Raw genomic sequence first — 17,288 nt, forward strand, 5'->3', positions numbered from 1 at the left:
AAGCGGACTTCAGGAATACAGCCCAAAGTTACATAAACCAGATGTGAAAGAACGTATCCTGGTAAAGCCTAGAAATAACCTATTTTGTACAATGTGTACATAAACATGTATGTAGGTATGTATTTTTTCCAGATAAAGACTTAAATGTGAAAGAACTAACAATGAAGCACTTAGAGGACAATGTAGGAATCTACCAGCATAATCCAGGGGCGGGAGAAGCGATCCAAGGCAGGTGAGCGTACTTGACTACATAAGGCAGTTGGTCAACCGTGAGAGCATGTAAGGAAATACTCAGAACTCACTAGCAGTCCGGGAATACAAAATAAAGTCACAGTGAAACATCACCACACCCATAAGACCAGCAAAAATGGTGGTGGTGGGGATGCTTTTGTACATGGTCAGTGGAAACATGAACGGTTTCAGAAAGCAAGATGGCGACCTTGTTGGGATCCTGATTAGAACAAGGGCAAGAAAGTTTTTCTGTTTTGACACAAGAGGGAAATGTGTTCATTAACTAGCCATTTGATGATGTTAAAGAAGTGTCCTTAAAATATTAGGTGTGATAATGGTGTTATGGTTAATTTGTAAATAGTCCTTTTTTCCTTCTTCTTAAGAGGCTCATCCTGAACTATTTACTAGTAAAATGATGTAATGCCTGGGATTTTACTTCAGATAATCCAGGGAGCAAGGGGGTCAAGTGGCTGATGGTAGAAAGCAAGGGTCAGCACGCTTACAGGCATGGACCAAATCCAGACCTCCGCCTGGTTTTGTATATAAAGTTTTATTGGAACACAGCCATGCTCATTCTGTTACGTATTTGTTTAGTATGTGTGAGGCTCCTTTTGTGCTCCAGCTTCTGCAGAACGGAGGACTTGCAGTGGAGAACCATGTAGCCTGCAAAGCCTAAAACATCTACTAACTGGCCCTTTACAGAAAATGTTTGCGAATCCTTGTCTGTAAGGAAGCCAGTTCAGCTGCGTGTTCATAAAGGTTGACGCTGGGGGCTGTGCATGCCGATTGGATTAGTCTTCATGTTTGTCTGTGTTTGGATCTTTCCATAATGAGAAGTTTAAAAAAACAAAACAAAACAACACGCTTTGCCCACTGTATCCCACTCCTGGGAATCTACCTGTTGGAAATGAAGGCATCGATTAATAAGGATACATGTATAAGCATGTTGACTAAAATGGTTAAAAAAAAAAAGGCAAAACTGATTGCCTACCGGTATGGGAATGCTTGTATAAATCACACCGACCCGCACCATGGAATAGTATGCTGTCTCTTTAAAGAATGGGCTAGGAAAAAAAAAAAAAAAAGAATGGGCTAGAATTTTGCCATCCCGCTTGGAGGATTTTTCATGAGATATTTTCAAGTGAGAAAGGCAGGATGCAGAAAAGTCTGTACTTGGCGATCCCATTTCTATAGAACAGTGGCACAATTAACCCGTTTGGTGGGTAGAGGGGTGTGTGTGTGTGTGTGTGATGCATAACACATTAATGTGGCTCAAGGTGCATACCATCTACGGAAGGGGAGCACAGCAAAACAGGAAAAGGAAAATACCTATATTTAAACAGACCACGTGATACGATCCCGTTTGTGTGTTTGTGTTAAGTTGTATTCGTCTATACACACGGCTGGCTACATTCCGAAGAGAGTTATGATTTTTAACACAACTGGAAAGCAGTGAACATTTTTAATGCGCTTTAAGTAAGGGAATAAAGGAGAATTTGGTTAGGGTTGGAAGATACCCAGGAGTGGGGAAAACGAGAGATGAGAGTGACCCCTGCAGACCCGGGCCAGCTAGGGAAGTCTCCATGGAAGGTTCTAGCGGTGAGAGAGGGGCGGCTGGATGGCCTTTGGGCCACAGCCGCTCCCTGATCTCAGCGCCTCTTCCTCCTGCTCCCGGAGAAATAATGTTTCCCTGGGGGATGAAAAGCATCCCTTTGTGCAGGCTTTAATTGCCATGTTGTTGTGCCAAGTGAATGAGTGGCAGGCAGGCATAGCAGCTGGGCACAGCCAATGCCAGGCAGCAAAGCCCGCTGCCTTAGGACAGCCTGGGCCAGCTGGCCTGGGAGCGCTGCCCACCTCTGCCCCCCACTGGGGGCCCTGTGCAGGGACCGTGGGGCACAGGGGTCCTCGGGGAGCTGGGGAGGAGTCATTGCAGGGAGAGAAAGGGGTGGGGTGCCTGGGAGGGTCTCAGACACTAGGAGCATATTCATCTCAGCCTCCGTTCCCCTCCCCCTTCCTCTTGTTTTTCAGACTGTCAGCATCAATAAGGCCATTAATACGCAGGAAGTGGCTGTAAAGGAAAAACACGCCAGAAATATCCTTTTGGATGTTGCTTGGAAGACCAACCCCGAGGCGGGTCAAATTGTGGGGGCTGAGGTCAGGGCGAGGTGTCCTTGCTCAGCTGCAGGAAGGGGAACCCCTCCATTGGCCAGGCCTCCTGCAGGGTTTAAGCTGCCTCAGTAGGCAGCCGCTGGCCTTTGAGACCACAGTTCATCAGGGTGAAGGGACCAAAGCCACCTCCTAGCTCAGCTCTTTACAGCTTACCAAGGACCCCGCCCCTCGTAGGACTTCCCTTTGAGAGATTTCCTGGGGGCACAGGAGCGATCGTCAAAGCGCTCCAGACCCTGCACTTGGCCCATAGGGGCCACACGGACCACCCGCTTGGGAACATGATCATCTCCCCTTCTCTGGGCTCGAAAGCCAAAAAGCCAAAGGTCTCCGCTGCCTTATGCCCCGGGGGGGTGGGGGGGAGATGCGCAGCCATGGAAATAAAATCCACCAGTGTGAGCTGGTTCACGCACAGTCAGCCGGGCAGAAGACAAGAACCTCACGGCAGCATAGAGAACTGGTGGCTTAGAGGTTTTCACCACCACCCCCCTACTCCTGCACCCACCCCGTGCCAAGTTTGGCCCCAGGCAGCCACCCTCGTGGGGTGTGGCTTTGGAGGGAAGTGCAGGCTGCATGCTGGCTGTTGGATCCCTTGGGATCTGCCCTTGACGGATAGAGTCCAAGAGCTGGAGGGCTGACCCCCAAAGTTCCAAAGGCAAGGCTGCGCGAGTGGGGCGAAGCCATTGTTTGTGTGTGTGCCGGGGAGGAGCAGGGTACAGCCCGGAGCAAGCGGAGGCTGGGCTTCTTGTGGTGGCAGTAACGGCCGGGTCAGAACAGCTCCTGTGGAAGCCATCCCACCTCAGCCCCTGGAGGAGACCCTCCGGGTACGGTGGCCAGAGGAGCCCTGCCCCGCCAGCAGGATGCCTAGCCCATAGCAGGCCATTGGGAAGCATTGCTAACAGCACGTACTGCTCTTTACTGGTGGGTAAGCAGCTTGTCTTTGGTGGGAAGATACTTTGGTTGGACTTTAGGGCTTTGCTGCAGGCTGGGGGCTCTAGAACGTCTCCCAGGTACCCCAGAAACCTGGCCTGACCGTGAGCCTAGTTAGACCTTGCCCTTTTATCCCCAGAAAGGCACAGTTCCCTTGCTTTACCAAGTCAAGAAAAGCCCCGATGACTTTCTCAGGGGGAATGACCTGGTCCTGACCCCCATCTGCTAAGAATACTGATCCGTCCGATTGAGATATGAAATAAGAGACTGTTATCGAGGCCAGTGTGCTTGGGCCACATCACAGCCTTCCAGGGAGGCTACCCGGGGTGATGGAAGGGGCACCACAAGGAGGTTCTGGAATCCCACCTCGGCAGCAGTCTGGCTCGCTCTGGAGCCTCGAGTGGGTCCAGCGGGGCCTCCGTGAGCCTTCGTCCCCTTGTCTGTCAAATGAAAGACTTGGCCGAAGAAGATTTCAAAGGTCTAACATTCCCACTCTCACCTTCCGTGAGTTTCTCTGCTTCACCATTTCTAAGAGGTGGATAAATGTTAAAAGGCTCAACTCCAAAGAGTAGGGTTTTAAAGCCTAAAGATACCGCAAAACATTTATTCTTTATTGATTTTTTTGGAGACTGTCAGCCCCTCTCAATCCCAGCTGAATAAGCATTTGGAAATCTGACGTCAGAAGTGCTGTTCAGACAGCCATTTATCCTGGGTGTCTAACTGCCCCCCCCCCCGCCCCCCCGCCCCCCCCCACCGTGTATCCACTCCCAGAGGGCTAGGGACTGAGTTTTATTTATTTTTTTATATCCCTGAGTGCCTGCCTGACATGCAGTGGGTGCATTAAAATGCTTATGAAATCAAAGGACAGAAAGGTCTCCTTGCCTCTCAAAGTCGGGGTGCCTGGCTAGCTCTACACCTGCTCCCACTTCCGGTAAAGTAACCACAGTCTGCCGTGAGAAGTCAGCCCGTGAGAGGGGTTGCAAGCTGTCCAGCTCTCCTCTTGGCTTCCATCTAGCCTGAGGGGACTGTGCTTTAAGGGAAACCGTAGTTATTTCAGAAACCCCTCTAAGACCAAAAGCTGACATCAGCTTCCAGACCCAGAAGTCTGTGTTCAAGCCCACCCTCCCTTGAAATGCAAATTTCAGTTTGGGGAAGGAACTTGTTGATACCTTCTAGCTCAGAAGCAAAACAACATGTGTTCTAGATGAATCATAGAGTTTCTGGCCCGAGGCAGGTCTTTCTGTCCTGCGTGGCACCCCGCTTCTTACCTGAGCCTTGACAAAGAAGCTTGTAGTTCTGGGGAAAGACCTACACTTGGAGTTGATGGTGCCCAGTTGCTGGGTGTGTGAGGCCCATGTAAGCGCTAACTTGAAATCACACTAGACCAGATGGACGTTTATTACATGCAGGTTGTGGCAGGGAGTCTGTGGGTGCATTTGAAATTGGATCTCGGGTGGATGTGGTCCCAGGATTCCATATACAGCGAGTTCAAGGTATAGGGAAATGCGTGCACCAAGAAGCATAAACCAAGAAGGTTTATGGAAAGGGGGGGGTATAAGAGTCATTTTAAGTTTTGGGGAAATGCTTCCAGTTATGGAATGACTAAATCAGGGGGGATGCAAGGTACAGCATTGGGAATATAGTCAATGGTATTGTAATGGTGTCATCTGGTGACAGACCGTAGCTATATGTGAAGTTGTCTGATCGCTATGTCGGATACCTGAAATGAATGTACATTGGGTGCCGACTATACTTCAATAAGGAAATAAATCACAGAAAAGAGCAGAGTGCCTGTATGGAGAGGAGTCAGGTGCTGCTTGGAAGAGGAGCCGAGGTGTCCCCACCAGGGCCAGGGCCCCTGATGAAGAGCTGAAGCCTGCCCTCACTTCTGAATACTGGATAAGAAAGAACTTTGAGACACTGTAATGTATTGCTAAAATGTGAGCTGTTATTATTCCCCGAAAGGCCCCATCACACCCTTAGCCAAACCCAGGGGAAGGGCAGAGTCTTCCTCCCACAGCAAAGCCCTTCTTTCAACCAAAGCATCTTCCTGCTAAAGGCAAACCAGGACCGCCACTGGCCCAGAGCACGCTTCTACAAACTGGAAAAGGCCCATCCATGCCTTTGTTTTCCATGACCCCCCCCCCTCACCATGCATACTGGGCACCCACCATGAGAAAGGGGCACAGACCTTTTGGTCTGTTGTCAACCGGCTGCCCCTCTCTAGCAACGCTGTCCTCTGCTGGAAGTTCTGCCACGTGTTTCACAAACTCCTCCGAGATGGACACCCGAACGTGAGTTCCTGGGACTGCAGGGCTGGCCAGGGGGCCGGGGACCCATGTGGGGAAAGTGGGATCGCCTGGGGGAAAGGGGCACTGTCCACTCCGGCACTGGGGGGGGCGCAGCTGCCCCCTTCTCCTGGCCTTTAGGTTGCTGGTTGGAGGTAGACTTGTCTGTCTGTCAGCCTCTCTGCCCACCCCAGCCCCATCTTACACCATCCTCTGTCTCCTTGCCTTCTCTTCTCTCATCAGCTCTTCTCTTCCCTCTCCAGGTCCTGAAGGACTCCCTGAGATACAAAAATGAATTGAGTGACATGAGCAGGATGTGGGTGAGTTTGGAGATGCACCCGGGGGCCACCTGCACCTGCTTCTCCTTCCCCAGAGGCCACAGAACAAGGACTGTGGAATGGAATGAATTCATCTCTTTCAACTTGCTTAGGATTTCTCTCATGACCATCAGGGAGGGGTCAGCAATGGCCCCAAATAGTACCATGATATCCACAGTCTTACCTGGGGACCCTAAAGCTGTAGGGAAGTTCTAGGGCCTGGGAGTTTCTCCTGCCAATGGAACCTCACATCGTAACGCTCTCTAGGCATTGGATCCCTCAGCAGTGACTTTGCCACAATTCCTGTGTCTTTCCTTCTGCTGGTCCCATGTGGGTCACAGTACATTGAGAACTAGCATTCCCAATTCTTAATGCCAGTACCTTTTCTTTCCCTTCTTCCCTGGGAATCTAGAGATTCTCAGTGCCTTAGGATGGGGGAGGAGGTAGGTGGTGGTATTGGAATCAATTGGAAAAGAAGGTTTTTATGTGTATCAATACACATACCAAGGAGTATGTGTATTGATGGTGCATAATCTGCATTTTGAAGACTTTCTTGGGTTGATTCTGATACGTCTGTTTGCCCCCACTGGTTGAGAGCTCTGGCCCTTTCCTTCAAATTCTTACTTCTACTCACAGTTAGCAATTGTGGCATCCAGTCCACCCAATGCTGATGAAAATACAGGCCCAGAGAGGGAAGCAGCTTTTCCTACATCACAGGCTAGTTGGTCTGAACAAAGCTGAGAGTTGTTCCCAAACCTCCCAGGTGCATGTTGGAGAGCTTTCAGTTATATCTCGAAACATGGAAAGCTTGGGTCTTCTTCTTTTTTGTTAGAATTTGCCTGGTGTATCTTTTTCCACCCTTTTACTTTTGACTTTTCTATATTCTGTGTCTTAGAAAAGTCCCTTATAAATAGCATTTAGTTGGATTTTGTTGTTGCTTTTCGTCAAGATGGCAGTCTTTGTCTTTTAGCTGTACATTTACCCCATTTATGTTTATTATAACGCAAAATATTTTTAGATTTATACCTTCCATCTTAGTTTGTGCTTTCTCTTTGCCCCTTCTGTCTTGTTTCCGTTTTTCTTCATTCCTTATCTTCTTTGGATTGATTGGGTATTTTTTTTCTCGTCCCATTCTCCCCTTATTACTAGTTAGGAGATTTTTTTTTAACTCTGCTTTTATTTCTTACCCTTTGGTATGTTATCCAATAATTACAAAATGCATGTTTAGTTTATCAAGAGCTAAAATTCATGTCTTTAGCTGTTTCCTCTGTAACACAAAGACCTTAGAATATTTTCAGTCCATGCCCTCCTCTAAGCTTGTATGTTATTGTTGTCATGTATTTTAATTTTGGTTTTGTTTTTCTTTTTAGACTATAAGATATTTTATTTTAATTGTTTTATTCTGTCCTCTTTCTTTCTTTACATTTGCATTCTAACATATGGGGTCACTTTTTTTTCTGCCTGAATTATTTCCTTTAGTGAGAATCTCATGGTGGCAAATAACTGATTTTACTTGTTTGGGAATGTCTTTACTTCACTCTCCTATGTGGAAGATACTCTCTCTGGGTGACAGTTATTCTGGGTGACATTTATTTTCTCTCAGCACATGGATGATGTTATTCAAGATATCCTTCCACTGACTTCTGGATGCCATCATTTCCATGAAGCTGGCTATCAGAGTCATTGTCCCTTCTTAAAAGCAAATCTGGTTTTCCTCTGGCCACTTTAAGACCTTACTAGGAATAGGTGCAAATTTATTTGGGATTCTTCAGACTTCTTGAATCTGTGGGTTAATACCTTTTATCAGTTACAAAAAATTCTCTGTCTATTCAACTATCACCTTTGCTCCACTCCATATTTACCCCTGAGACTTTGGTTATGTCAGTCTTTCCCACTCCATACCCCAGTGCCTTTTTTTTTTTTTTTAAGCTCTACGTCCAACATGGGGCTTGAGCTCATGACCCTGAGATCAAGAGTTTCATGCTCCACCGACTAAGCCAGCCAAGTGCCCCCCTCACCCCATGTCTTTAAACCCCTGTTTCATCGTTTTCTACCCGTTTGCCTCGTTACAGCATTCTGGGTAATTTCAGTAAATCTAGCTTTCAGTTCATTTGTTGATCCCTTTTCAGCTAGGTCTAATCTGTTGTTAAACCTCTTCATAAGATTTATAATTTTAGTCTAGCTTTTATTTCTTGGAGTTCTTTTTTTCCCCCCAAATCTGCTTGTCATTTTTAATGATTCCTTGTGTCCTGCATGTATTTTGAAACAGCCTCTTATTTACTTAGACAAATTAGACAGTGACCTCATATATCATTTCTTATACTTCCGTTATCTAAAGCCCCTCAAGATCTGTTCCTGCCATCCGTTGTTTTTGATGAATGTTGTTCATGCTGTGGAGTTTCTTTTTGTGCTTCTTTTTTACTGTGCATTGCTCATTTTCCTGGGAATTGTATTTGTGGGAACTCTTTCAAGTCAGGTTCCTCCAGAGAGAACGGGCATTTCCTTCCATTGAGATCTCTCTAAATTAAATTCTCAATTTAAGGTTTTGTGAATTCCAGGCAGAGCCCCTTGAGCTCTGGCTCCTGGGTCCAATTCCCAGAAGTTGTTTTTCCCTCCCTCTGATCGTAACAGTGGTTTGAGGTCCTCAGGGAGGACTCTTTTGGTGTAGGAGTGCTGGGATCTACGTTATTTCCAGTTCACCCTTGGTTCCTCTACCCCAGGGAAGCAGTCTTTGCCTCTTCCACCAGACTCTTCAACGTGGGCAGGCCAGAGCCCTGCCTCCTATTCACCACCTGGTTCACGTGGTGTGGCAAAACCCCCGTCCCCACCAACTCCATCACCCCAGCATTCCACTTATTCACCTGGTACCTATATGGACTCAGTCCCTGGCCTGAGGATTCCTTAGCCTCTCATTAGTTCATTAATGCCTTCAAAAAGAAGTTTTAAATATTTTACCCAATATTTTAGTAGTTTTCAATGGGAAGGTCAACCCAGATACCTAGCCTGACTTGTTATCCAAACTGGAATTCTTTTAGGCCTTGCTTCCTATGTAGTGTTCTCTTCCACGTGGCTGAGAGTTTTTGGATATTAGAAACCTTTTTACTTTTTTTTTTTTTAATTAAGACCTAATTTTTTTTAAAGATTTATTTATTTATTTGAGAGAGAGAGAGAGAGAGAGCGTGCACACCTCAGTGGGGGGAGGGGCAGAGGGAGAGAGTGAGAATCTCAGGCAGACTCCTCGCTGAGTACGAAGCCCAACTCAGGGCTCGATCCCCCGACCCCGAGATCATGACCTGAGCCGAAATCAAGAGTCGGCCACTTAACTGACTGAGCCACCCAGGGACCCCCTTATTTTTTTTTAGAGCAAATTTTAGGTTCACAGCAAAATTGAGCAGGAAGTATGGAGATTTCCAATATACCCCCTGCCTCCAAACACGTGTAGTGTCCCCCTTTATGAACATCCTCTGCCAACATAGTAACATTTGTTACAAGTGATGCACCTTCACTGATAACATCATAATCACCTGAAGTCTGTAGTTTGCATCATAGTTCACTTGTGGTGTTGGGGCATTGTATATTCTGTGGCTTTGGACAAATGTATCAGGACATTGTACCCATCACAGTGGTATCACACAGAATAGTTTCACTGGCTTCAAAAATCCTCCGTGCCCCACCTATTCATCCCTCCCCTCCTCCCCCAGCTCTTGGCAACCACTGGTCTTTTTACTGTCTCCACAGTTTTGCCTTTTCCAGAATGTCATGGAATTGGAATCATACAGTATGTAGCCTTTTCAGATTGGCTTCTTTCCCTTAATAACATGCAGTTAAGGTTCTTCCATGTCTTTTCAGGGCTTGATAGCTCATTTCACTTTTAGTGCTCGGTAATATCCCATTGTCTGACTGTACCACAGTTTATCCATTCACCAACTAAGGAATGTCTTGGTTGCTTCCACGTTTTGGCAGTTATAAATAAGGCTGCCATAAATACCCATGAACAGGTTTTGTTTGGACATAAGTTTTCAACTCCTTTGGGCAAAAGCCAAGGAGTGCCATTGCTGATTTGTGTGGTAAGAGTAAGTTTAGTTTTATAAGAAACTGCCAAACCGTCTTCAAAAGTGGCTGCATTAGGGGCACCTAGGTGGCTCAGCCGATAAGTGTCTGCCTTCAGCTCAGGTCATGATCCCAGGGTCCTGGGATCGAGCCCCGCATCGGGCTCCCTGCTTGGCGGGAAGCCTGCTTCTCCCTCTCCCGCTCCCCCTGCTTGTGTTCCTCTCTCGCTGTGTCTCTCTCTGTCAAATAAATAAATAAAATCTTCAAAAGTGGCTGCACCATTCTACATTCCCACCGAGCAATGAGCAAGAGGTCCTGTGGCCCACATCCTCACGGAATTTGGTGTTATCAGTATTCTGGATTTTGGCCATTCTCACAAGTGTGTACTGGTATCTCAGTGTTGTTTTAATTTGTGTTTCCTGGTAACATACGATGGGGAGCATCTCTTCGTACATTCATTTGCTAGCTTCTTTGGAGAGGTGTCTGTTAAGGTCTTTGGCCCATTTCTTTAATCAGGCTGTTTATCTTCTTATTGTTGAGTGTTTTTTTTTTTTAAGATTTTATTTATCTATTTGACAGACAGAGACATAGAGAGAGAGGGAACACAAGCAGGGGGAGTGGGAGAGGGAGAAGGAGGCTTCCTGGGGAGCAGGGAGCCCGATGTGGGGCTCGATCCCAGGACCTGGGATCATGACCTGAGCCGAAGGCAGACGCTTAACGGCTGAGCCACCCAGGCGCCCCTGTTGTTGAGTTTTAAGAGTACTTTATATGTTTCGCATAACAGTCCTTTATCAGATGTGTCCCAGTTTGTGGGTTCTCATTCTCTTGACAGTGATTTTTCCAGACTTTTTTTAATTTTAATGAAGTCCAGCTTGATGATCAATTATTTCTTTCATGGAACGTGACTCTGGTGTTCTATCTAAAAAGTCATTGCCGTACCCAAGGTCATCTGTTACCTCCTATGACTTTTATAGTTTTATGTTTTACATTGAAGTCTATGACTGATTCATCTTTTGCTTTTTGATCCTGGTGCCTTTTCATGTGAAATATAGTTGTCTTCGATGATAACCATAGTTTCACTTTGTCTGCTCTCCACTACTTTCTAATTTTTCCATGACGAACAAGTACAATGTACAATTCATAAAATACGATTTTTCATAGAAAACTAATACATTAGGAAATAGTCTAATCTCTGGCATTGATATTTTTAACCTCCTCTGATGACCCCACTCCCTTTGGTGCCCTTCGAGGCATGTGTCAGTGGGGTTCCTCTACTCTAGAGGATGTAGATGCACCCAGAGATGTAGAAGTTAGAGCTCATGTGGGAACCACAGCTGTTTGGCTCAAGGGTTCTTTGTGCCCCTACCCCCCCACACTTTTGTGTGCATCTGGGACTTGCAAGCATCACGCTGCTAATTCCAGCTTCTTCTCAGGCACCCAGGACATGACTGCATGGGCAGATTCCACGGGAAGGCTTATTTGTCCTCAGCTGGGATCTGGGATCTGTCCCCATTTCCATCCCCATCCCACGTAGAATGCTCTAGCTGCTCTCAGTCGGCTGGAGTCCATCTGGAAGAGGTGCTTCCTCTCCTGCACTTAGATAGAGAGACAGGAGGAAGGAAATAGCCTATGACCAGACTGTGATTACTCAGGGTGGGAGACTTAAAATTCTTAAATCAGAAGCCTTGTCTAGAAGTCATGCAAAGGAAGTTCTCGTGTTGGTACACAAGATTATATGGTAAGAACATTCATTGCAATATAGCTTATAATAGAAAAACATGCCTGCAGGGCGCCTGGATGGCTCAGTTGTTAAGTGTCTGCCTTCGGTTCAGGTCATGATCCCAGGGTCCTGGGATCGAGCCCCGCGTTGGGCTCCCTGCTCAGCAGGAAGCCTGCTTCTCCCTCTCCCACTCCCCCTGCTTGTGTTCCTGCTCTCGCTATCTCTCTCTCTGTCAAATAAATAAATAAAATCTTTAAAAAAAAAAAATGCCTGTAACTAAGACGTACAACAGTAGGGAGTTCGTTTGATAAATTACAGTATATACTCAATAAAAATATCATTAAAAATATCACTAAAAATAATGAAACAGAAGAAAATTTGAGAAGATAGGGAAAAAATTGAAGTATATTAAGTTAAAAAATGGACTCCATTTTATATTTTAAAATAAAGGTGGAACACAGGATTTTTAAGGCAGTGAAACTATTGTGTGTGATACCATAATGGTAGGTACAGGACGTTATCCATTTGTCAAAACCCATAGAATGTACCACACCAAGAGTGATTCTTAAGGTAAACTTCACTTTGGACAATAATGATGTATCAGGGAAGGTTTGTCAGTTGGAACAAATGTCCTACTCTGGTGCTGATGTTGACAGTGGGCACAGTTTTGTATACGTGGGAACAGGGGGTATATAGGAGATCCCTGTACTTTCTGCTCAATTTTGCTGAGAACCTAAAACAGCTTGAACAAATAACATCTACATTATTTTAGGCGCACCTGGCTGGCTCAGTCAGAAGAGCTGTGACCTTTTTTTTTTAAAGATTTTATGCATTTATTAAACATTTATTTTTTTCATTTTTTTTCAAGATTTTATTTATTTGAGAGTGAGCGAGAAAGAGAGAGAGCAAGCACAAGCAGGGGAGGAGTAGAGGGGGAGGGAGAAGCAGACTCCCCACTGAGCAGGGAGCCTGATGTGGGGCTCGATCCTGGGACTCCAGGATCACGACCTGAGCCAAAAGCAGACAGAGGGGCAGAGGGAGAGAGAGAGAATCTCCAGCAGACTCTGCAATGAGTGATCAGCGATCACTGATTCCACTACCCCGAGATCATGACCTGAGCCAGAATCAAGAGTTGGACGCTCAACCGACTGAGCCACCCAGGCTCCCCAAACATGCGACTCTTACTCTCAGGATCATGAATTTGAGCCCCATGTTGGGTGTAGAGATTACTTAAATAATAAAACTTTAAAAAAATGTCTGTTTAAATTGAAAAAAGATTAAATAAAATAACATTTTGTACTCCAGAATGTTCACCATGATTCTATCTGGTGTTTAGATTAAGGGTGATTTGTTTGTACCTGTGCTTGTGTGTATCTTCCAGAATTTTCCACAATGGCCATTTGTTATTTTCAGTATCAGAAAAAAATATATCTATTGTTGAAAACAGAAGTCCTGGCTGTCAGTCTCTCCCCCAAATGTTAGTATTGATACCCTGCTTTCTCTTCTTTTCCCGAAAGGGCCACCTGAGCGAGGGGTATGGACAGCTCTGCAGCATCTACCTCAGACTGCTAAGAACGAAGATGGAATATCACACCAAAGTGAGTCTGCCAACGGTTCTGCATACAGGCCCCCCACCCCCATCCCTCCCCCCCACAACCTCCCCACCCCGGCCACCTCTGTGGGCCAAACTCTCAGGTCTTTCCGGGAATAAGGTGGCCCGGGCCCCTCAGGGAGTGTTTATACCACATCCAGTGAGAGGAAGGTATTTTATAGGATGGCTGCAGTGGGACTTGGGACTGGGATTCTGGCCCACATTTTCCGCACCTTTTTATTCCCCATTTTGCAGAGAGGACCCCTATCCACTAGGCTGCCTTAGGAAAATGTTTCAGAAGCACTGCCTTGACTGTGAATAAAAACAGTCCCTTCCTTTTATGTAGTGAGTTCCCACACAGAACCTTCTTTGCATCCATCTGTGGCCTTAGACGGTCTTTCTAATGCGCTGAATGCAGGTAAAACCATCGTGCTGGGTAACCTGGTGGCACGTAAGGGTCTGCTCGGCAGGAGTGCCCAGGTCCATCGGGGGGAGGAGGCTTACGTACCTGCGGCACCGTGTCACAGTGCGCAGCGGTCCCACGAGCCTGTAGAAGGAACCAGAGGCCTTCTGAGATGATGCGGGGCCATGGCGTGGAAGGGGAAGATGAAGGAAGCGGATCGAGGCAGACGGTGGAGGGAGGGTGTGGATGGAGCAGGGGTGGGCAGGAATGGCATGGAAGCAGAGCGGGGAGCTGGCATTGGAAATGAGGAAGGGAGGAGATTTACCTCTTATGGACTCGGGGGAAGGAGGAGGCTCTGATTCACGGAACCCACCCTGCTGTGCTAGTCATTCCTGGTTAATCCTCGCCGCGACCCTAAGAAGGCGGTATTCTTACAGCCTAGGAAAATGAAACTGGGAGCGTGCTCGAGTGTCTTGCCTTGTCATGCAGCTCCTCGGTGATGAGGTGGGACTTGAACCCAGGCCTGTAGGGCAAAAAAGCCCCTGCCGCTCAGTAGCCACCCTTCCCTCTGCTTGTGTGGACCCGGGTGCTTGCCGCAGCCCAGAACTGGGTTAGGTTCTGAAGAGAGAAAGGTGAAGGGACTTTGGCCTGGCCTCCAGGAGTCATATTTGCTTGGGAGACAAGCCGGGCAAGTCCAGTGAGGACCAGAACTGAGAGATGCACAAGATGGTCCAGGAGCTTGTAATGGGGTGCCGTGCCCAGACACCGGCCACCCAGGTAGGCTTCTCAAAGGCAGGACACCTGAGCTCACCCCCAGCTCAGTGGCTGAAACACGAGCAGCCTTTTATCATCTCTCACGCCTTCTGTGGGTCGGATGTTCCAGAAGGGCTGGGCTGGGCAGTTGCAGGCTGCAGGTCCCCCGTGCGGTCCCAGTCCGGTGCTGGCTGGAGCTGGGACAGTGTGGACGTGGCCTGGCGTCTCCCTCCTCACGAAGTCTCAGTGCTTGTGAGGACTCCCTTGCAGCCCGGCCAGTTTCCCAAGAGAACAAGGTAGAAGTGCGTGGCGTTTATAAGACTCAGCCTCGAAGTCACAGAGCATCCCTTCCACTGTCCTATATGGGCTGAGGCAGTCACAGGGGTCCCTGGATTCAAGGGGGTGGGACAGGGACCACACCAGCCAAGGTGGAATGTCGAAATCACGTTGTAAAGACAGTGTGTCAAACTGGAGGGGCAGCTGGTGTTGGACATACAGTCTGCCGGTCTGCCCTCTGGCCCCACAGTTCGTTTCCCTCCTTCCCTCCCAGGGAATACACTCACACCTCCCCCAGGCCCCCAGAGCCTTGTCTGCCACCTTGCAGGTAGAGGAAAGGCCACTGAAGAAGGGCAGGGCGGCCGTGCCAGGCAGAGGGTCAGCTGCAGACAGAAGGGCTTGAGGCCCAGCACAATCTTGGGTTCCTGAGGAACGAGCCACAGATCCACCTCAGTGTGAGGAACAGGCAGGTGGAGAGTGGGGAGGGGGTGACCGGGCAGCTGTGTGAGAGCATCCCACTCAGAGTGGAAGACGGTGAGAGCCAGATTAGGACGGTGGTCCCCGGGACAGGCCAGAGTGGTGGGGGCTCTGAAGACTGGCAGGAGGGGTGGGGGGCAACAGCTACGGAGATGTGGGGCCCGTGGGAACAACCTGGGCGATTGCAAGAAGTGCAGGAGCCCAGGGAAGCAAGTGAGGCCACGGGTGCTCTGGACTCCGAGCTCCGGGAGGACAGAGGACAGGTGTGTGTGTCTCCTCGTGTCCTGTGTCCTGTGCCCTGTGCCCTGCCCAGCATCTAGCGCAGAACAGGTGCTCAATCAGGACTCCTTCCATGAGGGACAGAATGAACCAGAACCTAGATCTGATCAAATAGCGCACAAGGAGGGCTGATCCCAAGTCAGGAGAGAGGCTGGCCCTTCCTCTTTTGAAGCAGGAGGAATGGAAGGATAGCTGGCACATTCAAAACGGGGGAGGGAGTGGGAAGCAAGATGCTGAGGGAGATCCGGGGATGTAAGGAGGAAGGCACGGACCAGGGCGGTGAGGAGCCGGGCCAGTGGCCAGGACCAGGAAGGGGCACTAAGGTTGGAGAACATGATTAAAGGGGACTCCAGCTTTGAGTCCTTCTCTAGGGATGTTGGCAGCTGGTCCTCGAACAAAGACCCAGGCTCACAGGGTTTTGACTGCAGTGTGGTGGAAGAACAGGCAGCAAGAAGGGCGAAGGACACAAGAACAGGTCTCTGTCCAGACTGAGCGAGGTTAAATACGGCCAGAAGGGGGCGCTCAAGGAACTGGCCGGCTCTGAGACAGAGGAGCCCTGGGGGGGGGGGGGGGGAGCCTGAGGGCTGGAGGGGGCGGCCAGGGCAGAGGGAAGAGCCAGGAGGTGTGCAGTGGAGGATTTATGTCTTCAGAGCCTAAAGTATTCTCCGTGGAATTGAGACCCCCTTGACTGGCCACCCATCAGTGCCCGTCTGCACCTTTCCCTTTGCCTTGTGTTCCAACCACTCCAGGCAGGCCACGCTGGGGAAGAGATAATGCCAATATGAAAATGGGTTTGCCTTCCCCGAACTCACAATGGCAGCTTCGGGAAGCGGCCGAAGGACAGAGGGAAGCATGGGTGGGGTTCAGAATGTACTGGGGATACATAAATGCGGGACTGTCTGCGCCTCGTGGATGGTCGAGGGCCGGCCACTGTCACACTGGGCCTCACTGGAGGGCCGGAGAGCATCTTTAGAAGAATGTTCCAGGACATGAACTGTTAGGGCAGAGCCCTATCCTGGCTCCCAGGTACGGGATGGAGCCTTCACCTCTGATGATGGGTAGTGGATATTCTCTGCTGTGAGCTGGTCAGGGGGTCTGTGTGCAGTGACACATCCCCCACAAAGGGTGTGGGTAGCTGCACGAGCAGAATCAAGCCTGCTGCTGCCCGACGTCAGCTTAGTTGAGGTGCCCTGTCCCGACTGCCATTCCTCTGCCTCCCTTTCCAGAATCCCAGGTTCCCAGGCAACCTTCAGATGAGCGACCGGCAGCTGGATGAGGCTGGAGAGAGCGACGTTAACAACTTGTGAGTGGCCGTCCTCATGCTGGGGACCCAGCAGGGAAGAAAGCTCGATGTTGTCACACAGGGCCTGATGGCAAGGGCAGTGGCTGGGGTGGGGCCACTTAGTGTTGGTGCCTCATCCAGAATCCTTCCAGGCTGCCCAGGGTTCGATTCTCGGTGTCACCCACTGCCCTCCCCACCCAGCATGGCACCTGCCCTCCCCTCTGCCACCATCACTGTGGAATTCACCCTGCTTGATCTTCAAATGGCCTTAAGACCCACGTGGGTGGGGGCTAAGGATTGGGTGTGGGGGGTGGGCGTGTCTCTGTGTGTGCACGCACGTATGCATTGGGGACAGAGACAGCAACACAGAGCAGGGGGGAGGGGACAGGTGAAGCGCTGGCCTCAGGCTCTGGAATATAAGCTCTCTCTCCTCTTGTGTCCAGTTTCCAGCTAACAGTGGAGATGTTTGACTACCTGGAGTGTGAACTTAATCTCTTCCAAACTGGTGAGTCTCTCCCTCCCATC

General features: G+C 48.8%; 1 protein-coding gene across 2 annotated transcripts in view; it reads left to right on the forward strand.

The window, feature by feature from the left end:
- The window catches only part of HIP1 (huntingtin interacting protein 1), a 147,666-nt gene that overhangs the window by 96,547 nt on the left and 33,831 nt on the right, over positions 1 to 17,288 (forward strand). For both annotated transcript variants that reach the window (XM_032430641.1, XM_032430642.1), the window contains exons 2-7: positions 2,260 to 2,323; positions 5,479 to 5,621; positions 5,879 to 5,935; positions 13,220 to 13,300; positions 16,708 to 16,784; positions 17,207 to 17,268. In XM_032430641.1, the coding sequence (XP_032286532.1) occupies positions 2,260 to 2,323; positions 5,479 to 5,621; positions 5,879 to 5,935; positions 13,220 to 13,300; positions 16,708 to 16,784; positions 17,207 to 17,268 (484 nt within the window). The remainder of the gene's footprint in view (positions 1 to 2,259; positions 2,324 to 5,478; positions 5,622 to 5,878; positions 5,936 to 13,219; positions 13,301 to 16,707; positions 16,785 to 17,206; positions 17,269 to 17,288) is intronic.

The sequence above is a fragment of the Phoca vitulina genome, unplaced genomic scaffold (genome assembly GCF_004348235.1).
Source record: "Phoca vitulina isolate PV1807 unplaced genomic scaffold, GSC_HSeal_1.0 scaffold45, whole genome shotgun sequence".
In the NCBI taxonomy this organism is placed as follows: domain Eukaryota; kingdom Metazoa; phylum Chordata; class Mammalia; order Carnivora; family Phocidae; genus Phoca; species Phoca vitulina.